Below are 25,255 nucleotides of genomic sequence, written 5' to 3'. Positions count from 1 at the left end.
TGTTTCATGCATAACACGATAATCCCAAACATTTTCTGAGCACTCAAGCAGTCTAGTTCCAACAGGTTAACTGGCAGGAGGAAAGGTTTCGTGAAGTTACTAGTAAGCTCGGACACTTCCTAAAGCAAGCTGGTTTCAAGGTACTGTGGTCATGAGTTAATACTTCTGATATAAAGTGTAACGTGTGACAACTCGACCTCACGCGCATGTCACCTCTTGTAGGACAGTGATGTTCATTACATTCCTACCAGCGGTCTAAGTGGGGAAAATCTGTCGAAAAAGAGCGAAATTAAGGAACTGACACGTTGGTATCAAGGACCGTGCCTTATTGACCAAATTGGTGAGACTTGAATTTTGGACAGATGTCTCTCTACAATAGCAGCTCTTGTTGTTCTAGATAGGTTATTTTGATTCTATGTCTGTGAATTAATCTGCAAGTCCACATTGTACAGAAGCTTGTAGCTTTAACATGACCACATTACAGGCAGTCCAAAAAAAAATAACCCATGTCTGTTGATTTTATTTGTTCAATGCAGATTCATTTAAAGCACCACAGCGTTCAATAGACAAGCCTTTCAGGTTATGTGCATCTGATGTTTTCAAAGGTAAGAATTTAACTTTAGTTAGCATGATGGATTTGTGATATGTGCTTATCACGCCTCCTTCTCTGCCAGGCACAGAAAATGTCAGTGTGAGCTGAGTGTGCAGCAGACCTGTTCTTCCTTACTTTTCTTTTTGGCTTCACATATTCAGATGAGTAATGAGGGAGAACCATCTAAAAGAAGAACCTCGACGTTTACTTTACTCTGGCATTTTTGGCATTTTAAGTAATGTAAAAGTTTTTGAGGCTCTATTCGTCAAAGTGTTTAAGGCAGCAATGTGGACCGGGCAAACATTTGGCAACCTTTAGCATTTTGGCAGCTCTGCCAAAATGAGAGGAGTTGGGGGGTGCTGAGACATGGTATTCATACCATAGAGTAACATTTCTGGTCAGGCACACACCACTGCTGTGCAATGCCGAATTCATTAATTGGCATGCGCTTTTTAATGAATTAAATACATCTTATTTTTGCATGTCCCCCATTAGAACTGGTATGCATGACGCCAGTCTTAATGAATTGGTGCCTTTGTTTTTAAAATTTACACCACTCTTTTCATCCAAGAATTAAGGAAGGAAACATTTGGGAGCATAAATGAATAGCAAATCAGAAAGTTATCTGTAAAATATATGTATGAATGCAGGTTAAGGCTAGTTTCACACTAGCGTTTGGGAGCGCAGCGACGGCCTGCGCACGGCCGCCGCTAAGCCCCACCCCCTGCCACGCCTCTGCCGGTAGCTCCGCCTACCGGCGCATGACGTTGCATGCGTCATGTATCCTCTATCTTCATCACAGAGGGCGCAGGCCGTGCGCAGTCTGCGCACAGTCTGCGTTTGGCGGCGCCAAGCACAACCAAAATGCAACAGGTTGCGTTTGGCGCTGCTCGGCGCACCGTCAAAAGGACGCATGCGCCGCCAAACGCAGACTGTGCGCAGACTGCGCACGGCCTGCGCCCTCTGTGATGAAGATAGGGGACGCATGACGCATGCAACGTCATGCGCCGGTAGCTTGCTACTTGTGGCCGGGGCTTGCTACTACACATCCGCCTCCTATTCAAATCAATAGGAGACAGATGTATTGTACCCTGCGGCAGCCACTACAAGTAGACAGCCAGCTCCACAAATAAGTACTTACGACTCCCGACACTGATAACAGCTGATCGGTGGGGATGCCGAGTGTCGGACCCCGGCTGATCAGACATTGATGACCTATCCTAAGGTAAAAGTAGTGGACAACGTCATTAATGCCTGGGGAAATCTTCTTTCAAGCCAGCAAAATTACAAAAAACAGCTCTGAGCTCTGGTGTGACAACCCAAGAAAAGATGAATCTTTTTATATAGAATCATTGTAAGACATACGCTTGAAGTATATGGTAAAACTATGATCACAAAGAGCAGTCATATTATATAGATTAAATAAAAAAAATACAAAGAATGAAATCGACTATAAAGAGACTCATGTTGATAGGGGTTGGTAAAGTTCAAGATTTTGTATCTTTCGAACAGTGGTTGATTGTGAAATGCAATCACTATTTAAGGAGATGCACAAGGTGCATACTGTGTAACATGGATCTGTAATGAGTGAGGAGTTGGTGTGAAATCTTCTGGGGCATGAAGCTGGCAACAGCTGGGTTTACCAAAGTGAATTTGTAGCCCCTTCATAAGGCTCGATATTGATGTTGCATCTGACTAGATTGCCATCAGTGTAGGCGCTCATTTACATTGGATGACCCGTGACAAAAGCCAGCTACATGTTTGCCTGTCATTTAGGGCTCATGCAGATGAGCGTATAAATGAGACTTTGTTATTCAGTAGGGCTGTTCAGATGTACAATTTTTTTCTTGGTCCGACTGTCCTTGAGAAAGGAATGGCAGCGTGCACTGCTTTCTTTTGAGTCTCGGATGAGACTCACACATTGAAACCTACGGGTACATGAAAATAATCGGATACATATGTAACTTCTGAGTGCCTTCCGATTGTTACAGATACATTTCTATTCTAAAGATAGGAAACCGTAGTTAAGGAAGCTTAAAAATCATTTCACCTGATGAATGATCGCTTTGCTTATTCTTCGTGTGATTGCCTGTTTACGCTGCATGATTGAGAAACGAGCGCTTCTAGGAGCATTCGTTTGCCATAACCGGCCAGTGTAAATGCACCTTCAACCATTTTTAAACCCTTCACTGTCAGGTATTTTACCTTTTTATATCATGAGATTGGATAAGAGAAAGAACTTTGATTGTATTTAATTTACACAGATCAAGGCTCTGGATTTTGTGTGACTGGCAAAATAGAAGCTGGGTATATCCAGGCTGGTGAGCGCTTACTAGTGATGCCCCCTAATGAGACCTGCACGGTGAAAGGTGAGTAGCTAGACATGGCTGGAGTCTGTTATGGAAGATACCCTAGCTCATCTCTCACAGCATCTGTTTTGGGACGGCTTCTGAAAGCCCTTTCTGCACCTGAAACTGGAACGCGCTGTCAAACTGATACTGACTGTTGAATAATTTATCCAAAATCTTGAAACGAATTTCCTCACAGGTGACTGTGTCTGAACATTTCTGGGGCTAGATGTTTGAGACATTTCACTTGATGCTTGATCTTGAGGCTTCTTTTTCTCACGCCATGGTATGATTCCCCCATTGATTTATTAGTCATCTTGTTTATACACCGTTTCTTTGATTAGTATCTCTTTGCATCATGCTGCAATCAGACTATTAGGACGAGTGAGAGGGGTTATGTTTTGGATTTAAGGTCCTAAAAATAAAACGTATGTACTTGTATTTGATCATTTTGAAAGTCTGATATTTCTTACAACATCAGCAATATAAGTGCAAGCTTGTCAAGCTAAAGGGGTTTCCCCATCTCGACACGTGAATATCTCTATGTCTCTGAGTGTCGGCAACATAAGATTGGGGCTACGAAAACAGGTTGCAGTGCTTCCATAGGTCACGTTCTTATCTCAGCCATTCATCGTCCCAAAGAAGTGAATAACCTTTCAGGCACAAATTCGACATTGTTGTGAAGTTCTGAAGTGACTAAACAGCTTTCTATATGACGCCATGTAAAAATCCAGTTCACATATAGCAAATTAAGTCTGCACAAAAATCAGAGCGTGGTGCGAGTTTTCAAATCTACAGCATTCACTTTCTTTAGTACATTTTCCAATGCTTGTAATAGACCAGATTGAAATCTGTAGAAATGTTCTGCCATGTGTGACCATAGTCTGAAGGTATTGTAAACCACCCTAGTCTTTAATTTTATTTTCTTCCTACAGTAATGGTCAATAGTTTGTTCTTATTGGAGGTGTACACATTGTAGATTCAGACTGAAGGCAGCAAAATCACAAAGGAACACATGTGAAACAAACCGGAGGACATGATAAACCTTAGAGACCTCAAAGTACCCCCTTATTCTGAGGACCCGCTTTACACTCCCTTGGTATTCTTCATCAGTTAATCCCTTGGCATGGCTTCTAATAGTCTTGAAAACATTCCTACTGGCGCTGAGCACTTGTTGGCTGCTTTGACTTCCTTCTGCAGTCCAACAGATCCCAAACCATCTCAGTTAGGTTGATGTCAGGTGATTGTGGCCATGTCACAGACACAGCACTCTTAACTGGAGATATGTTTTGGATCATGGTCTTATTGCAACACAAATGATGGTCCCACTAAGTGCAAAGCGAATGGGATGGCATGTCATTACAGAAAGCTTTGGTAGCCATGCTGGGTAAGTGTGTCTTGAATTTGGAATATATCTCCAACAGCGTAACAAGCAAAGTACCGTGCATATACTCGTGTATAAGCCGAGATTCTCAGCCCATTTATTGGGGCTGAAAGTCCCCCTCTCAGCTTATACACGAGTCATATACCTGGGGGTCGGTGGGGGAGGGGGAGCGGGGGTGTCAGAGATCATACTGCCCCCCTTGGCACGGTCTCTGCATCCCCCACGCTTCTCCCACGGTCTCCCTTCCTGCCTTCAGCGGTAACGTGGTACTGCTCATTAAACTCATGACTATGTGCATATTCATGCGTTTAATGAGCGATACCACGTGACCGCTGAAGGAAGAGCTGCCGGAGACCGTGGGAGTCGGAGAAGCGGGGCTGCAGAGATCGCGCCAGGAGGGGGTAAGTATATCAATATTCACCTGTCCCGGGTCCATCGCTGTCTGCTGCGTCCTGTGTCAGTGACGTTTAGGCCGCAGGGGGCGCGGTAACGTGGTTAGTGTGCGCTGCGCCCTCTGCTGGCAGAACAGTCACCGACACAGGAAGCGGCAGACAGCGGTGAGCAGCAATGGACCCCGGAAAGGTGAATATCTCAGGTGCCGGGTCCTGAGCAGGAGAGGTGAGTATGGCTTTTTTTTTTTGCAGCAGCAGCATATGGGGGCATATTCTAAGGGGCAGCATATGGGGGCATAGTCTATGATGCAGCATATGGGGGCATAGTCTATGGAGCAACATATGGGGGCAGCATATGGGGGCATATTCTATGGAGCAGCATATGGGGGCATATTCTATGGAGCAGCATATGGGGGCATATTCTATGGAGCAGCATATGGGGGCATATTCTATGGGGCAGCATATTCTATGGGGCAGCATATGGGGGCATATTCTATGGAGCAGCATATGGGGGCATAGTCTATGGTGCAGCATATGAGGGCATATTCTATGGAGCAGCGTATGGGAGCATATTATATGGGGCAGCATATGGGGGCATAGTCTATGGAGCAGCATATGGGGGCATATTTTATAGAGCAGCATATGGGGGCATATTCTATGAGGCAGCATATGGGGGTATAATCTATGTGGCAGCATATGGGGGCATAATCTATGGAGCATTTTATGGGTGCATAATCTGTGGAGCATCTTATGGTGCCATTATTAACCTTTGTGCAGCATTATACGGGGTGTATTTTGTATGGAGCATCTTATGGTGCCACCATGAACTGTATGAAGCAGTATCTAGCCTGATGAAGAGACCTGAGTAGTCTCGAAAGCTTTCAATGTGTTACCATCTTTTCAGTTAGCCATTAAAAGGTATCAACTACTGAGGACTCTCAATCCTGAATATTTTTATATGGGGCTCCTGATTCAATAAGGATATTCAAAAACATTTAACCTACTGATGTTTCAATTAATTTCACTTTTATTGGTATCTATTTTTATTTTTGAAATTTATCAGTAGCTGCTGCCTTTTCCACCCTAGGCTTATATGCGAGTCAATAATTTTTCCCTGTTTTTTTGTGGCAAAATTAGGGGGGGTCGGCTTACACTCGGGGCGGCTTATACACCAGTATATACGATACCTTAATGCCATCACACCTCTCCCTCCATGCATCACCGTGGGCACCACACATGTAGAAGCCATCTACTCACCTTTTCTGTGTCTCACTAAGACAATTTTTTTTGTACCAAAAATCTCAACTTTTTACTTTCTCAGACCAGAGTAGAGATTTCCATTGATGTAATGTCTCATTTTTTCCACATTAGTTTAAGAGTGAAACCTGACCTATGATTGGTTTATATTCAGTTTTTCGGTCACGTAGTCTGGATAAATATTTCCTGCTGTTATCTCGCTAGGAGGTCTCACTGATTTTGGGGAATGACTGGGTTTCGTTTTCAGAATCCTACTCCTGATACCATCCAATATGGCTGATACAGATATTTGAGAGTCTTGTACATTCCTCCACAGGAATTGAAGTAATAGAAGTTTGGAGCACAAACAAGAAGACAAAACTGCACATTTATGGTTGTCCTAAAAAGATAAGCGAGGTCTCTTATTTGAGATTTCAGCCCAGTTATCTAAAATGTGGCTTTACAAGCTGGTATCTGAGTGGCCATCCATGTAAGACCAAGAAGTGCCAGCCATGCAGAGAATAGTCTGCACTTAGTGATGGGACAAAAGTGGAATTCAATAACCCAATTACGTTATCTTGTTTTGGTTCAGTGCATACTGTCCAGTGCAACCAGTGTCCTCTCCTGATTATCCATGTGCCTTTCTAAGCTTTACTAGAGTTTCATAGAGAAGCCTATTAGGTCTAGGTAGAGCGGGCAGTCTTCTGCTTCTTGCTTTGGTGGCTTATGGGAATTTCTACTCATTTATTGGCTTTTTTTATAATAGCAACAAATATGTTGTGTGCCTCTAATGCTGAAAAGATTTGTAATAGCAGTCAAAGAAGTTTTTATAATGTGAAGAGACCTATGATTTGAGATTTGCCATGCTGCGCTATTGGGTAATGTGCACTCAATGTCTTTTTCTGGCAGAGTCCGCTCAGTGCCTGCCTGAAAAGCAACGCAAACTGGCCCTTAAAATGAACGTAATGCACAGCAATGTCAAAATGACATCGATGTGCACCTGTTCTGTCTTGTGTAATTTCTTTTAACCACTTCAGGGTGCGGAATCCCTGAATTGGTTAAACGAAACGACATACGTATTCTTTGGGCGTCTTCCACTGGGAAGCTGCTCGCTCTCTATACTTCACGCTATAGAGTGAAATACACCGGTGGTGGAGCTGCCACAAGAACGGCAGCAATACGCCTGCAAATCCGCTTTAAGACAACACCCGCTGGCATTCTCCTGAAGCTGCTTCACCTATGAAAACTTGACTGCTGCACCTAAAAAAAATATTATATGTTTTGTGCACATAGCCTTACTGAACTGTATGCTGGTAGACGTTATCCAGGATTTTATACTAATGGACTCATCTAAGATGCTGGATTATTTATTTTTTTGCTAGTCTGTAGCTTATTATTTCCTCTTCCAGTGTTATATGATCAAAGATTATTCACTGTAAGGTGAAAAGTTCTGGAACTATAGTTTATGATTCAGTTCTTAACTTTTCCAAGCTCACTGCTTGCAGGCAGTGAACTGATGAAGCTTCCACATCATGATTAATTGACCATGAAGTGCATATGATTTCTCTATCCAGCCGTGCCCATAAAACCATATCAGGTCTGGTTCTCAGCATGGCACTGTTCACATTGAGTCGGAGCTTCTCAATACGGGTATACAAAGCGGTAAAGATCTGCCAATCTTTTCCAATGATTGGAGGTTTGTTGACTACCACTGTATACGGGATCTCTATAACGTAATTACACTTTTCAAAAATGGCGGAGACTGAAACGGAGTAAAGAACTTTGGAAGATGGATCCTGGGCATGGAATATTCTATAAAAATATGAAGCCCTGTGTTACCTGCAGTGCATGCCCCCTCATATTGCTGCCATGTAGGTTTTCATTCTAACCATTTATAACTGAAATACAATGACTCATGTATCATGTTTGGCACCTGAGAAAACCTTGTGGTTCTTGCATCCAGCAATAATGTTCTATTCTTACTCATTTCCAGGAATCACATTACATGATGAAGCAGTTGATTGGGCCGCTGCCGGCGATCACGTTAGTCTCACTTTGACCGGCGTGGATATCATCAAGATCAAGTAAGTGCTCATCAATCAGTGTCTGACTCAGCAGCAGTTTCAGGACCTCGTGCGGAGGGCGTAGTCTCTGAGAGTTGAGTGGTTTTATTTTTAGACAGAATTAACTGTTACTTAAAATTTGTCAATTGTTAATGAAACCGGGTCTGAAACCGATCTCCCGTAAACAGGAACATATTACTCTGCAGTTCTCAGCCAGAAGGCATCGGTTGTCACCACATTGCAACCTTTGCAAAACTCGGCACCTGGGTGTGGTATTCCCTCTTGTAGCTTTTCAGTCACGTTAGTGGCTTCTTCGTTTGCATTGCGGTTACCAGTGAATTGGACTCTGATTTTGGAATTGTCCTGCGGTCAAGAGATGTTCTAACTGCTTGATGGATATTGACGTCACATTAAATTCTGGCTTACAATGTCATATTTACAGCCTTTCATTTAGTGTTTCCTCTCCCAACTCAATCCGTCTGGTATCCTTGCAATATTGGGTATAGATCTCCAAAAATTTTCTCCTAGATTCCACTTTTGTTTTTTTAACAACTTGTTAGCCCTAGGCACAGATTATAGAAAGAAAGTCACCTGTAGGAGGCATACTTACTGAATAATTATTGGACATCTTGTTGGTATGCCATAAATGTATAAGGGTATGTTCACACTAAATGTTTCTGAGACGTTTTTTGGTGCAGAAACTACCCTAAGTGGAAACTCTCCAGATCCTCCTAAAAACTCAAAACACCTCAATGCCTTAAAGTTTCCACTCCAAAAACTCGGCAAAAAACTGTGTTACTATCCTGATGGTATGTTCACCCGTCATCTTTGATGCCACCTGAAAAAGCGCCGCAAAAAATGAACATAATGCACAGCAATGTCTAAACGATATTACTGTTTGCTTGTTCCCTCATATGTCACTTCTTTTAATCGCTTCAGGGTTTGGAAACATTGGAGAGCTGAAAAGAAATATGTTCATTCTTTCTGATTGAAAGTGTAGAGCTAAAACGACTAAAAAAAAAAAAACACCAGCAAAGACTTTTCAATAATCAGCCACTTGGGTTTTGCTGAAGCTGCAAGACGCCTTGTTCACATACCCTATGGTGGGACTACCATTATGGTTCTTTAGTAGTGGTCCTGGCAGCAGTCCTGAGGTGGTAAGATTGAGCCACGGACACAAGCAAAATACTCTTTATATTAGCTGTGGCTTAGCACATCTATACAATCCTCAATTTTGAAATAAAAAGAGACTTCACAATTCGCAATCATCTTTATGTATATAACCTGCAGGAACACCTGTTTTGAAAAGCTTACTGTGTTATTGGTTTCAATAAGTGCTAACTAGTGATGAGCGAACCTGCTCAGATAAGATGTTATCTGACTGCGCTCGGGTATTGTCAAGCGAACCTGCTCATATAAGATGTTATCTGACTATGCTCAGGTGTTATTGAGCGAACCTGATCGGATAAAATGTTATCTGACTATGCTCGGGTGTTATCGAGTGAACCTGCCCAGATAAGGTGTTATCTGACTATGCTCGGGTGTTATCGAGCGAACCTGTCCAGATAAGGTGTTTTCTGACTATGCTCGGGTGTTATCGAGCGAAGCTGCCCAGATAAGGTATTATCTGACTATGCTCGGGTGTTATCGAGCAAACCTGCCCAGATAAGGTGTTTTCTGACTATGCTCGGGTGTTATCGAGCGAACCTGCCCAGATAAGGTGTTATCTGACTATGCTCGGGTGTTATCGAGCGAACCTGCCCAGATAAGGTGTTATCTGACTATGCTCGGGTGTTATCGAGCGAACCTGCCCAGATAAGGTGTTATTTGACTATGCTCGGGTGTTATCGAGCGAACCTGCCCAGATAAGGTGTTATCTGACTGCGCTCGGGTATTGTCAAGCGAACCTGCTCATATAAGATGTTATCTGACTATGCTCAGGTGTTATTGAGCGAACCTGATCGGATAAAATGTTATCTGACTATGCTCGTTTGTTATCGAGCGAACCTGCCCAGATAAGGTGTTATCTGACTATGCTCGGGTGTTATCGAGCAAACCTGCCCAGATAATAAGGTGTTATCTGAGTATGCTCGGGTGTTATCGAGCGAACCTGCCCAGATAAGGTGTTATCTGACTATGCTCGGGTGTTATCGAGCGAACCTGCCCAGATAAGGTGTTATCTGACTATGCTCGGGTGTTATCGAGCAAACCTGCCCAGATAAGGTGTTATCTGACTATGCTCGGGTGTTATCGAGCGAACCTGCCCAGATAAGGTGTTATCTGACTATGCTCGGGTGTTATCGAGCGAACCTGCCCAGATAAGGTGTTATCTGACTATGCTCGGGTGTTATCGAGCAAACCTGCCCAGATAAGGTGTTATCTGACTATGCTCGGGTGTTATCGAGCGATCCTGCCCGGATAAGGTGTTGTCTGACTAGGCTAAGGTGTTATCGAGCGAACCTGCTCGGATAAGGTGTTATCTGACTATGCTCGGGTGCTAACCGAGTGACTTTGCTGTACTCGAATAATATGCTCAAGTCCCTGCGGCTGCATGTCTCGCGGCTGTTCGACAGCAACAACACATACAGGGACTACTTGTTTGTTAGGCAATCCGTACATGTATTGGGGCTGTGTAACAGCCTCGAGACATGCAGCCGTGGGAACTTGAGCATAGTATTCGAGCACGACAAAGTCACTCGGTTAGCACATGAGCATGCTTGGATAACACCTTATGTGAACACATTCGCTTGATAACACCTGAGCATAGTCAGATAACACCTTATCTGAGCATGCTCGCTCTTCACTAGTGCTAATAAAGGTGCATTACCTTTGCTTATCACAAGCATAGAATATTCTGTCCAATTACAGCCCCGTTCTGATCTTTTCATTACTCCTATGTTAAAAACGTGTGCTTTATACCTGTTTGGTGCAGAAATGAATTACCAGATAAGGGCTGGCAACATCAAAGCACAAAAAGGACTTTTATACATGTTTGTTATAACAATACATATACAGTAATAATAGATAACGACGGTTTTGGTACCGAAAAATGAAATAAGTCAAGAACCTATTGCCCTATATGAACCCATCGTGACCCTGGCATTTCAGGAAGTGTATACCATATGCCAGTCTCCTGACTACAGTAATACGTGGCACCCTTTGAAGTGGCAAACAGATTTCCTGATTACAAAAACCATTTAATTGTCGAAGCTCAGCCAAATAACAGACACAGGTTTTGTGGGTTTAGTGTATGGTTTGTCAGTAATAAGGGATCACTATCTTCTAATTGTTGCAGTTTAGTATGCGTCCTATGGATAAGGAAGGGAGCTGGCAACACACAGTGTAAAGTTGGCATATTTAAAAATTCTTGTTCTGTTGATCTGTACATTCACGTTTTTGCCAATCAGGTATGTAACGGATATTTTCTGGCCATCTGTGATGATCAGTGTTAAAGCCTTCCTACACGTCTGAACTCTGTATCATGGGGTTTGTGATTGCAGCCTGACGCCAGTATTCTTTCCTTTACAGCGTGGGCTGTGTGTTTTGCAGTCCTAGTGAACCTATCCGAGCAAGCACACGATTCCGAGCCAGAGTTCTCATCTTTAATTTTGATATTCCTGTAACACAGGGATTCCCAGTAAGTGTTTGATCTTGCATGCTTAGTCCTAGATAAAGGACTTTGTTAGTGTCTAGTTAGTTGTCATTACTTTCTAGGTCCTTAGTCCTGTTACCCGCTCATTGTTACATGTTGCCCTTTTTTCTTTCCCCATGTAGGTTATTATACATTACCAGACTGTGAGTGAGCCTGCCACCATCAGGAAGCTGATTAGTGTACTGCACAAGAGCACAGGAGAAGTGGTCAAGAAAAAGCCAAAGTGAGAGGCCGCTTCTATCCTGAGTATACACTACTGTACTATATGGAAGATCTCTTGGCAATGTGATGGACAGAGTACTGTGTCCATACAGAAGTGTTCAAAATAATAGCAATCTGTTCAAAACATGAGTTAATCACAAAATCTTTATACTCGTTTTTATTTCCAGCATTGGGAACATTGCACACTGTTTTCTAATTCAAAACATGTAGATAAATGTATAGAATTTTTAACTACTTTACACAAAATAACAAAAAAATGAACATCGGGCTGTTAAAAAAACTAGCAGTGTCTGCATTTGCTTTTACAAACACATATGCACTTTTTTTTTTTTTTGAGGATTTAGCACTCCTGTGAATCACTAACCTAATATTTAGTTGAATACCCACAGTTTTTTAGAGCTGCTTCCACTTCTGTGTTGCTTAGAGTGAAGCAACTTCTGGCCTGTCACCTGTTATTAAAGCCCAGGATGCTTTGCCTACATCCCACAATTTTTTTTGCCATTTGTTGGCTTTGCCTCTGAAACAGCATTTTTAATGTCACTCCACAAGTGTTCTTTCAGAATAAGGTCCAGGGATTGGGCTGGCCACTCAATAATCTTAATTTTGTTGGACTGGAACCACCGAGATTTTTCTAGTTACTGGTGTTTTTTTAAGGGTGGCTGTATTGTTGAAACACACATTTCAAGGGCATATCCTCTTCAAGTTTTTTAATTTATGCAAACTGGTCCCTAATCCCTGGTATTCGGCACCATAGTAAGAGAAATATGCCATGTGATTCTTGCACCACTATGCTTCGCTGTCTTCACAGTGTACTGTGGCTTGAATGCAGAGTTTGGGAGTTATCTGATGAACTGTCTGTAGCCCTTGGACCCAAAAAGAACAATTTTACTTTCATCAGTCCACAAAATGTTTCTCCATTTCTCTTAAGGCTGTGTTCACACGTCGCATTTTTTTCGCGTTTCTGCAGCGGTTTTAAACGCGCGATTTTGCCGCGAAAAATAAGCTTCCCATGCATTCCTATGGGATTCCGCAATGCTGTGCTAATGCTGCGGTTTTTTCCACAGCGGAATCGGTTTGCGGTAAAAAAAACGCAGCATGCTCATTAATTTAGCGGAATCACGGCGATCCCGCACCCATAGGAATGCATTGTTCTGATTACTTTCCGCATGTGGCTGTGCCCACCATGCAAAAAGTAAGCAGAACATTTGCAGATGGTACCCATGGTCCGGAGGAGAGGAGACTGTCCTCCGGGCTGTGGGTACCATATCCCTGTAAAAAATAGAATTTTAAAATAAAAAATACCACCATGGTTACTTACCGGTAGCCGTTTTTTCCGGAACCCATGACAGCACCACCTGAGAGAGGGATCCGCCCTGCCAGGACAGGAACCTACTGAGACATAAGGGGCGGCACCTCTCCCCCGCTTCAGTTGGGTTACAGAGCACTGAGAGGACTTCCCGGTTAGTTGCATGTTTAATCCAACACCACAACACACAAAAACACCCTACTAATTGTGCACACCCATACGGTGAAAAAGGGGGGGGGATTATACGGGTGCTGTCATGGGTTCCGGAAAAACCGGCTACCGGTAAGTAACCATGGTGGTTTTCCCTTCACCCATGACAGCACCACCTGAGAGATTTTTGGAGACTTCGAAACACCTAAGGGAGGGACCACCGCTTGCAGCACCCTTCTACCGAAGGTTAAGTCAGCAGAGGAGGATAGATTTAACCTATAGTGTTTAAAGAAGGTTGAAGGTGAGGCCCAGGTAGCGGCCTTACAAATCTGTTCAATCGATACCTCTGCTTTTTCAGCCCAGGAGGTCGCCACGGCTCTGGTGGAATGAGCCTTGATGCTGTCAGGAATCGGGATACCACTAGCTGTGTAGGCTACACTAATGGCCTCCCTAATCCATCTAGCAATAGTCCCTTTTGAAACCCCATAGCCTTTCCTGGCACCCTAAAAAGCTACGAATAGGGACTGGGACCTCCTCCACTGGCTAGTGACAGATATGTATTCTACGAGAGCTCTCTTAACATCCAGACTATGGAATTTTTCCTCCCCCAGATTTTTTGGGTTCTCGCAGAAAGATGGAAGGACAATTTCCTGACCCCGATGGAAATCTGATGCTACTTTGGGCAGATAAGCGTGGTGTGTTCTTAACCTACCCTATCCTGAAAGACTTGCGTATAAGGTGGATTTACTGAGAGAGCCTGTAAGTCGCTTATTCTGTGGGCTGACGTAAGGGCCACTAACAGGATCGTTTTTAGGGTCAGAAACTTTAGGGGTAGCTGATGTAATGGCTCATACGGATCTTTTGTAAGGGCTTCTAGCACCAGGTTTAAATCCCAGGGGGCTATCCGGGGTATTGGGATAGGCCTAGCTCTATGGCAGGATTTAATAAATCTGGCTACCCACCTATTTGATGCCAATTTGCAGTTGTAGAGTGCCCCTAGTGCAGACACCTGAACTTTAAGTGTGTTCACTGCTAACCCCACTGCAACCCCGATTGTAAGAACTCCAGGATGGCATTAATTGGGGGTTCTTTTCCTAACTGCTTACCTAAGAACTGCAGGAACTTATTCCATGTTCTACCGTAGATGTTAGTCGTCACTGGTTTCCTACTCTTTAGCAGGGTGGCCACCAACCCGGGGGAGAACCCTCTATCCGTTAAAAGCGACCTTTCAAATTCCACGCCGTCAGATGGAATCATTTGACCTGAGCGTGGAATATTGGACCCTGAGCTAGTAGGTCCGGGATTTCTGGCAGAACCCATGGATCGGAGAGGGACATCCTTCGTAGCAGAGCAAACCAGGGCCTTTTTGGCCAAAATGGAGCTATTAGAATCACCCTGGCTTGATCATTTCTGATTTTTCTGACAACTGTTGGGATCAGAGCCACTGGGGGAAATGCATAAGCCAGCCTGAAGTTCCACTGGATGTGCAACGAGTCCACTGCCCATGGTTTTTCTCTCGGGTTTAGAGAGCAGAACCTTTCTGTTTGCCTGTTGTGGTTGTTGGCAAAGAGGTCTATCACCGGTTTCCCCCAAAGCTGAGTTATTTTTTGAAAAATCGACCGGTTTAGCACCTATTCCCCTTGCTTCAGGGTTTTGTGACTCAGGAAATCTGCCTCTATGTTTTCTGCCCCTTTTATATGTAAGGCTGTCAAGGAGTGTAGGTGTTCCTCTGCTCTGCTCAGAAAGTCTGTCGCCGCTTCCATTAAGGAGTGTGATCTTGTCCATCCTTGGTGGTTGATGTATGCCACTGCTACCTTGTTGTCTGACATGATGCGTACATTTCGACCCTGGAGTAGTGGAATGAAGTGACTTAGGGCCTTGCTCACTGCCCACAGTTCTCTCAGGTTGGAGGATGCTTCCCTTTCTTGACTCGTCCAGGAACCTTGACCTATGATGCCCCTTAGGTGTGCCCCCCACCCCGAGGAGCTTGCATCTTTTAAGATTATATCTGACGTCTGTCTGTCCCACGGTATTCCCAAGGTCAGATTTGTCTTGTCCAGCCACCAGTTGAGAGAGTCTCTGGTTTTTAAGGAAAGCTCCAGCTTCCCTTCCAAACGCCCTCTTAGCGATCTTTGTGCTGTTAGTATCTCCCCCTGGAGTTGCCGGGTGTGAAACTGAGCCCACCTGATCGCCGGAATACAGGATGTCAGGGTACCTAGCAGGGACATTGCTCTTCTTAATGTCATACGTGGTTGGTTTCGGCCCGTCAAGGCCAGATTTTGCACCTTCTCTATTTTGGACTCTGGGAGCAGACCCTCTTGCGTTTCTGAGTCTAGTATAAATCCTAGGAAGGTCTGTTTTTTTAGGGGTTGCAATTTTGATTTTTTGAAATTGACTATCCACCCTATTTCCTGCAAGGTGTTGATCACCCGGGTCAACTGCGCTGTACAGTGGTCCTCTGAGCTGCCCACTATAAGAAAATCGTCCAGGTATGGTATTATGACCGTATCGTGAATCCGGAGAAAGGCTGTCACTTCCGCTATGACCTTGGTGAAAACTCTCGGGGCTATAGATATGCCAAACAGAAGAGCCCTGAACTGAAAGTGCCTTAGTATGCCTTGAATATAAAGTGCTACCCTCAAGTATTTCTGGTAATCTGGGTGGATAGGGATGTGATAATACGCATCCTTTAAATCGACTACGGCCATGAAGCAATCTTGATGTAGCAGCTTCACCGCCATAGTTACTGATTCCATCTTGAAGGTCGGGTTCCTTATCCATAGATTGAGCCGTTTGAGATTTATGATTGTCCTGAATGTTTGATCTGGTTTTTTTTATCAGAAAAAGGGGTGAATAGAACCTCTTTCCTTGTATGCGTGGTACCTCGGAGAGTACCCGCTTGTCTATCAGGCTCAGGATGTCTGTTTCTAAGGCCACCTGCTCTTCGGTCACCTTCCTGATGGGTGTGATAACGACCACGGGTTTTGGCTGACGAATAAAGGGGATTTTCAGGCCTTCTGTTAGGATGGTCAGGATCCAGGCATTGGAGGAGATCTTTTCCCAAGCCTGGAAAAAAAGTGCCAATCCCCCACCCCCACTGGAATACTGGCGTCACTGTGGCGACTTCTTTGAGGTGGATGTGCCTCCACCAAACATAAACCCAGATTCTTTTTTTTTCTTATCCTCCCATCTTCTCCTGTCAGCGGGAGGACGCCCCCTATTGAATCTCCCCCTCCGAAAGGGCTGTCTCCTCTGATCCATAGGGAATCTGGGGAAGCCTTTTTTCTTATCGCCTGCTTTCTCCAGATTATCGTCCAAGTTCTTGCCGAACAAGAATCGACCATCGCAGGGGAGGGAGCACAATTTGGCCTTGGACTGAAGGTCACCCGGACAGCCATTAAGCCATAACGCGCGTCTAGCGGCATTTGATAGTGACGCTGCCCTGGCTGTCATCCGCGTAGAGTCCGCCGAGGTATCTGCCAAAAAAGCTGCTACCCCGTGCAAGAGATACATATCCGATAGGATTTTCTCTCTTGGGACCCTTGAAGCCAGCTTCTCTTCTAACTGCTGCAGCCAGATCATGAGGGAGCGTGCCATGCAAGTGCCCGCTGTCGCCGGCTTTAGTCCCCCTGCTGTCGCTTCCCATGTGTGCCTCAAATATGAGTCCGCTTTCTTGTCTAGCGGGTCTCTAAGAACCCTGCGTCTTCCAGGGGCAGGGCCGACCTTTTGGAGGACCTGGACACTGCTGCATCTATTTTGGGGATTTTGTCCCATATCTCCGCATCCTTATGATCAAAGGGATATCGTCTCTTAGAGGTGGATGGAAGGGCCCCCGATTTTTCGGGCTTTTTCCAGTCTTTCTCAATAAGTGCCTGGATTTTCTCGTTTACTGGAAAGGTTCGTTTTTTCCTCTGCTGAAGCCCCCCAAACATGACGTCCTCTAGGGTTTTAGCCGCCTTTTCTTCCTGTAGGCCCATTGTAGCTCTAATGGCCTTTAGGAGGGCATCTGTGTCTTCTACGGGGAAACATGGTTTATCCCCCATGTCATTGTCTGAGGAGGATGATTTTTCCGCTTGAGACGACATTGACGCGGAATCCGAGGGGGAACTAGGGGGATCCTTACTGCTTTTTTTCCCTTTTTTCAATAGGGACTTAATTGAACCTTCCATTTCTGACCTTAGGGCAGATATCAGATTGGCTGCGAAACTAGGCGCTTCCTCCGCCATAGTCCACTGAATGCACGAAACACAGAGATCTTTTTGCCAATCTCTTGCTAGGGGAGATTTACATATAGCACAATCCCTATTGTTCTTCTTGCTTCCCGCTTTTCTGGGCCTTTCCTACAGGGTGAAGCATACAACAGAAGCCCCTATTAACATAATGCTAACATTCACGAAGATCACTCACCACCCGAAATCAAGGGTACCGGACTCGGAGCCTGCGTCGGAGCACGTGACCTGCGCTCTTTGGATCTTGAGGAGTCCCCCGACCTACGGCTGGGGCGACTGCTGCTTGAATGGCTTCCATGCTTTCTGCCAGAGGGCTGAGAGGGAGGCAGGGACGCTGAACGTTCCTGCTCTGACTCCATGTTGCACCGCCCGTTTGCTGCCTCCTCTTTTTAAATGACGCGCCTCCGCTCTGGTGAGCGTGTTTCTCCCCTCCCCCTGCGACCGCCGGCCGACCGCTTCAGAAAGCTGGCCGGCGTCGCACCCGGCGCCATTACACCGTCGCCTTTTTCTGACGTCAGCTGGCGCACCCAGTATCCAACGCGCCGCTGACGTCAGCGGCCGGAAGAAGCCAGCGTCTCTCCCCTGCTCTGGGGATCGAGATGCAGCATGCGCGAGGGGAGGGCGGCGCGTTGGGGACTTCCCGCAGACCCCAGGGATCCCACCAGCGCCCACACGAACCCGGATACCCCACATATGGGGTATCTGCATACTCTGGAAAAATTGCACAACAAATTTTAGGGTCCATTTTCTCCAGCTACCCTTGTGAAAAACATTTGGAACTAAAGTAAAAGTTTTGTGAAAAAAAGTTGAATGTTTTTTCCTATCACATTGCTTTAGTTCCTGTGAAACACCGGAAGTGTTTTTCAGGGTCTTGAATGTGGTATTGAGGGGTGCAATTTTTAGAACAGTGTCATTTTTTTGCGTATTTTCTGTCATATGGGCCCACAAAGTCACTTCAAATGTGATGTGTTCCCAAAAAAATGGTTTAAATGGTGTATATTTTGTTGGAAATATGAGAATTTGCTGATCACCTTTTAGCCCTTGTGACTTCCTAACAAAAAAATGCTTAAAAAATGATGCAGTGTAATGTAGACGTGGGAAATGCTATTTATTAACTATTTTATGTAACATAACTTTCTGATTTAAGGGCATAAGAATTAGTAGTTTGAAAATTACAAAATTTTCAAAATTTCTGCCAAATTTTCAATATTTTCATAAATACAGACGTCCTATCGAACAAATGTTACCACTATTATGAAATTCAATATGTCATGAAAAAACAGTCTACCAATCAGTGGGATCCGTTGAAGCGTTCCAGAATTATTACCACATAAAGTGGCATTGGTCAGATATAAAAAATTTGGTCATTAAGGTCAAAATTGGCTTGGTCACTAAGGGGCTAATGATCGTTATCACCTGTTTGGTATAATTAATTACTCATACTCCTGACTATAAATCCTGCAAAATCCCTAACTTTGCAAGTGTATGTAGAAGAATTGATGTTGTTTTGCAGGCAAAAAGGTAGTCACACCAAATATTGATTTGATTTTTTATTTCTCCTTTGTTCATTTACTTTGCATTGTCTTAATTTACAAAAATAAAATATTGACACCTGTATTTTTTAAATTATTATTACTTTGCAGCAGTTTTCCACATGTGTCTGACACTTTTGCACAATTGTGTGTGTCTGTATATATGTATATAGAGAGAGTTGTTTTTTTTTATTTTTTGTAACTCCAGTTATTCAAGTGGTTGCTTTATATTGTCTTTCAGATGTCTCACAAAAGGAATGAATGCCATTATAGAGCTCCAAACACAAAGACCTGTTGCTTTAGAATTATACAAGGAGTTTAAAGAACTTGGCAGGTTCATGCTTCGGTATAGTGGGTCTTCTATAGCAGCTGGAGTTGTCACAGAGGTCAGTTGCTGATGTGGATTTTTTTTATGTTCCCTGAATCATGTTTCACTTGGCTGAAGTTTGTACCTGTGGAATGCTAATTTGAGCAACTGAGATTTATCACAACATAAGGGGTCCAAACATTTTAATTCTGAGACGAAATATAGCCATTTTTGCTACAGCATTAGAGGGCTATTCTATACCACTTATGTGTGCGCCATGAACAAATCAAGAATTAAAGGGGTATTCCCATTTCCAAGATACTATCCCACTATGTAATAGGCACAGCAACAATATTAGCAAATACCTCCAATTAGAAATGTATATTTTTTCTTATTCGTTAGGTCTCTTTCCTCATGTTCCTCTCCATCATACCCCCTCTGCGTCTGTCGTCTCAGTGCAGAGGGAGCGATGATATCATTACAATGTGCCTGCTGTACCGAAATGTGTACAGGATCTGCAGACTAGAGTTGATCGAATTTGATCGGGTCAGGGCTTATTCGGCAAGCTATAGCTCTTACCGAAAAAGCTGCAGAGGGAACCTGGCTTCCCAGATCGATCCGGCTGATCAGCTGTTCGGCTACACAGCTGCATGTGTTGCGGTTGTGTCACTCTCACAGCACATGCATGGAGAGCCCAACAAACAAGCTCTCCATGCATGTGCTGTGACTGTCACACAGCTGCAATACATGCAGCTGCGGAGTCGAACAGCTGATCAGCCGGAGCGATCTGGGAAGCCAGGTTCCCTCTGCAGCTTATTTGGTAAGAGCTATAGCTTGCCGAATAAACCCTGACACGATCAATTTCGCTCATCTCTACTGAAGACCATGAAGAGACCGTAACACCGAGGGAACAAGCAGAGGTGAGTGTTTGTTTTTTTAATGTAGGGCCTATTATACTATGTGAAGCACTATGTTGGGCTCATTATGCTATATATGGAGCTCTATGTGAGGACATTATGCTGTATGTAACACTATATGGGTCACATTATACTGTATAGAGCACTCTGTTTGGCTCATTTTACTGTCTGAAGCAGTATGCAGAGCCATTATACTGTATGGAAGGCAATGCAAGGCCCTGTTATAGATATTTTTTTAAATATCAATGTTGGCCCGTAACTTTGTCCAAGCTTTTAATTTTGGCCCTCTGTGTATTTGAGTTTGACATAGCTGCACTAGTAGTAAGGAATCCCTCCCATGAAGTTTACGTTTAATTAAATCTGGGTATACAGCTCTGGCAAAAATTAAGAGAGCACTGCACAGTTTTATAAAAATTCTCTGATAATGTCTGAAAGCCATTCCATCTAGTGTCTGCTGAATTCCAACCAGGGTATACCTCATTCTGCTTAATGTGCTTCTGATTAGGTGATCACCTTAACCTAATCTTATTTAAGGAAGGAAAGTATAAAAACCCTGCTTTGGTGTTCACAATCCTCTTGCAATAGGACAAGCTGGATAGCAAAAGAAGTGCTAGCAATATCCCAAAAGTAATAGGAATGAAAAAATAATTTTAACCATGCCAAAGGAGTTAAAAAGAAAATTCTTGAGTGAGGAAAAGAAGGGCTCAATTCTGGCTTTACTATCAGTGGGATACAGTGAGCATCATGTTGCCTCCATCCTTAAAATTTCTAAGACAGCAGTCCATTACAAGAAGGTCAAGCAGCAGATATTGGGGACAACAAAGCTACAGACCGGCAGAGGGCGAAAACAACTCTCCACTGACCGGGATGTCCGTCATCTTATTTGAATGTCACTCAGCAACCTCAACTGACCTACAAAAGGAAAGGTAAATGGCTGCTGGGGTGGGGTGAAGTGCACTGCAAGAACAGTTTGTAACGAGCTCCTAGAGACAGGGCTCAAGTCAAGTAAAGGCTTTCATCTTTGAGAAGCAAAGGAGAGCCAGACTGAAGTTTGGCAAACACCATAAGGATTTGACCATAGAGGACTGGAGTAAGGTAATCGTCTCTGATGAGTCTAATTTTCAGCTTTGCCCAACACCTGGTTGTCTAATGGTTAGATGGAGACCTGGAGAGGTGTACAGGCCACAGTGTCTTGCACCCACTGTGCAATTTGGTGGAGGATCGGTAATGATCTGGGGATGCTTCAGCAAGGCTGGAATTGGACAGGTTAATCTTTGCAAAGGAAGTATGAATCAAGCCGCATACAAGGTTATCCTGGAAAAGCAGTTGATTACTTCTGCTCAGACAATGTTCCCCAACTCTGAGGACTGGTTTTTCCAGAAGGACAATGCGCCATGCCACACAGCTAGGTCAATCAATGTCTGGATGAAGGACCACCGCATCAAATCTCTGTCATGGCCAGCCCAATCTCTGGGCCTGAACCCTATTGAAAACCTCTAGAATGTAATCAAGAGGACGGAGGATAGTCACAAGCCATCAAACAAAGAACTGCTTAAATTTTTGTACCAGGAGTGGAATAAGATCACCCAAAAGCAGTGTGAAAGACTGGTGGAAAGCATGCCAAGACGCATGAAAGCTGTGATTAAAAATCATGTTTATTCCACAAATTATTGATTTCTGAACTCTTCCTGAGTTAAAACAGTATTGTTGTTTCTAAATGATTATGAACTTGTTTTCTTAGCATTATTTGAGGTCTGCAAGCACTGCATTTTTTGTTCTTCTGACCATTTCTCATTTTCTGAAAATAAATACAAAATTTAGTGCTTGGAAATTCGAAGACATGTCAGTAGTTTATAGAATAAAAGAGCAATTTACATTTTACTCAAAAATATACCTCTAAAGAGAAAAATCAGACAAGCTGAAAATTTTGCAGTGGTCTCTTAACTTTTGCCAGACCTGTATGTGCATATATTGCAGTGTGAGTGTGATTATATACTCACCTAGCGACATCTTCTCCGGGATCCAGCTTTATTCTTCTCCTCTTTTCAGTGACGTCACCGCACTGTAGACTAGCCTGCTCACTCTATCTTCATTGCGTGAGCCGGAAGTCTCTATGACATGTAAGCCTATGTAGCCTGGTTGTGATATTCCATAGACTTGCACTGTCAAAGCCACTTCTTGGTCATGCAGTTCACAGTGTGACCCTGGGAGTCTGAAGAGCAGTGACATCACTGAGAAGAGGAGCTGGCTGGTGGTGGATCTCGGAGAAGGTGACGATAGATGAAGTATATTATCACACACAGATTCAAAGGGGTTTGGTTTCCCACGAACAAAGTTAATTTTAATCAACAATTTAATAGATCATTGAATAATACTAATCTCCTCAATTGGATGTGTTTAAAAACATGTTCCTATGCTGAGATAATCTTATAAATGTGCCCCTGCTGTGTAATGGCTGGGATGGCTTGTTTCACCTGCATGGAGAGCTCCTTTGACCGCTTGTTTCCTTCACAGCAAAACCTTCCAAATGCAAGCACCACACCTCAAATCAACTCCAGGCCTTGTATCTGCTTAATTGAGAATGACATAACGAAGGGATTGCCCACACCTGTCCATGAAATAGCCTTGGAGTCAATTGTTCAATTACTTTTGGTCTCTTTATAAACAGGGTGGCACATGTTAAGGAGCTGAAACTCCTAAACCATTCATCCAATTTTAATGTGGATATCCTCAAATGAAAGCTGAAAGTCTGAACTTCAACTGTATCTGAATTGCTTTGTTTAACCCCTTCCTGACATCAGACGTACTATCCCGTCCATGGGACCCGGGCCCCTATGCCCATGGACGGGATAGTACGTCTAGCGCGATCAGCGGCGCCCACTTGGTGAGCGCCGCTGATCGCGGCCGGGTGTCAGCTGATTATCACAGCTGACACCCGGCACTATGTGTCAGGGGCGGTCATGGACCGCCCCCGACACGTTAACCCCTTGCACACCGCGATCAAACATGATCGCGGTGTACCGGGAGTTAAAGGGAAGCATCGGCAGGGAGGGGGCTCCCTCCGTGCTTCCCTGAGCCTCCCACGGCAGCGCAATGTGCAGCGCTGCTGCGGGGGACTCCTTTCCTCCAGGCCCCCGGATCCAAGATGGCGACGGGGGCCTTCGGGGGCCTGGAGGAAGCTGGCTTCCTCAGTGCCTGCAAAGCGCAGGCATGAGGAAGCCTTGTGCACTGCCTGTGACAGATTGCTGATCTGTCACAGCGATCTGTGATGTGACAGATCAGCGATCTGTCACAGGACAGTGATGTCCCACCTGGGACTATGTAATAAAGTAAAAAAAAAATTAAAAAAAAGTGTAAAAATAATTTTAAAAAAATCGCCAAATAAATTAGTAAAAAAAAAAAAAAAATATTCCCCAATAAATTCATTTTTTGAAAATAAAAAAACCCCAAAACAATAAAAGTACACATATTAGGTATCGCTGCGTCCGTAACGACCCGCCCTATAAAACTGTCCCATTAGTTAACCCCTTTAGCGAACCCCTAAAAAAATTAAAAATAAAAAACGAAGCAAAAAATAATGATTTATTATCATACCGCCGAACAAAAAGTGTAATAACGCGCGATCAAAAAGACGCATATAAATATCCATGGTACCGCTGAAAACGTCATCTTGTCCCGCAAAAAACGAGCCGCCACACAGCATCATCAGCGAAAAAATAAAAAAGTTATAGCTCGCAGAATAAAGCGATGCAAAAATAATTATTTTTTATATAAAATAGTTTTCATTGCATAAAAGCGCCAAAACATAAAAAAAACGACCTAAATGAGGTATCGCTGTAACCGTACTGACCCGAAGAATAAAACCGCTTTATCAATTTTACCGCACGCGGAACGGTGTAAACGCACTCCCCGAAAAGAAATTCATGATACGCTGGTTTTTGTTCATTCTGCGTCCCAAAAATCGGAATAAAAAGCGATCAAAAAATGTCACGTGCCTGAAAATGGTACCAATAAAAACGTCAACTCGTCCCGCAAAAAATAAGACCTCACGTGACTCGGTGGGTCAAAATACGGAAAAATTATAGCTCTCAATATGTGGTGATGCAAAAACTATTTTTACAATAAAAAGCGTCTTTTAGCGTGCGACAGCTGCCAAAAATAAAAACCGCCATAAATAGTAAATCAAACCCCCCGTTATCACCCCCTTAGTTAGGGAAAAATAATAAAATTTAAAAAATGTATTTATTTCCATTTTTCCATTAGGGCTAGGGTTAGGGCTAGGGTTAGGGCTTGGGTTAGGGCTGAGATTAGGGTTAGAGGTGTGTTGGGGTTCGGGTTGGAGTTAGAATTGGGGGTTTCCACTGTTTGGGCACATCAGGGGCTCTCCAAATGCAACATTGCGTCTGATCTCAATTCCAGCCAATTCTGAGTTGAAAAAGTCCTATGGTGCTCCTTCCCTTCCAAGCTCTGCCATGCGCCCAAACAGTGTTTTACCCCCACATGTAGGGTATCAGCCTACTCAGGACAAATTGCAAAACAATTTTTGGGGTCCAATTTCTCCTGTTACCCTTAGGAAAATAAAAAATTGGGGGCAAAAATATCATTTTTGTGGAAAAAAATGATTTTTTTATTTTCACGTCCGAGCGTTATAAACTTCTGTGAAGCACTTGGGGGTTCAAAGTGCTCACCACACATCTAGATAAGTTCCGTGGGGGGGTCTAGTGTCCAAAATGGGGTCACTTGGGAGTTTCAATAGTTTAGGTACATCAGGGGCTCTCCAAACGCACATGACACCCGCAGACCATTCCATCAAAGTCTGCATTCCAAAACGTCACTACTTCCCTTCCGAGCCCCGACGTGTGCGCATACAGTAGTTTTCTCCCACATATGGGGTGTCAGCGTACTCAGGACAAATTGGACAACAA

General features: G+C 43.9%; 1 protein-coding gene across 2 annotated transcripts in view; it reads left to right on the top strand.

The window, feature by feature from the left end:
- Nucleotides 1-25,255, top strand: part of HBS1L (HBS1 like translational GTPase) — a 146,486-nt gene that overhangs the window by 108,624 nt on the left and 12,607 nt on the right. For both annotated transcript variants that reach the window (XM_073575853.1, XM_073575851.1), the window contains 8 exons: nucleotides 66-140; nucleotides 223-340; nucleotides 537-605; nucleotides 2,857-2,961; nucleotides 7,946-8,036; nucleotides 11,544-11,652; nucleotides 11,790-11,890; nucleotides 19,348-19,492. In XM_073575853.1, coding sequence (XP_073431954.1) covers nucleotides 66-140; nucleotides 223-340; nucleotides 537-605; nucleotides 2,857-2,961; nucleotides 7,946-8,036; nucleotides 11,544-11,652; nucleotides 11,790-11,890; nucleotides 19,348-19,492 — 813 coding nt within the window. The remainder of the gene's footprint in view (nucleotides 1-65; nucleotides 141-222; nucleotides 341-536; nucleotides 606-2,856; nucleotides 2,962-7,945; nucleotides 8,037-11,543; nucleotides 11,653-11,789; nucleotides 11,891-19,347; nucleotides 19,493-25,255) is intronic.

Source organism: Dendrobates tinctorius, unplaced genomic scaffold, assembly GCF_039654945.1.
Source record: "Dendrobates tinctorius isolate UK_male_01 unplaced genomic scaffold, ASM3965494v1 ptg000046l, whole genome shotgun sequence".
Classification (NCBI taxonomy): Eukaryota; Metazoa; Chordata; class Amphibia; order Anura; family Dendrobatidae; genus Dendrobates; species Dendrobates tinctorius.
The sequence above is the reverse complement of the archived record's forward strand: the minus strand, read 5'-3'. Positions and strand labels throughout refer to the sequence as shown.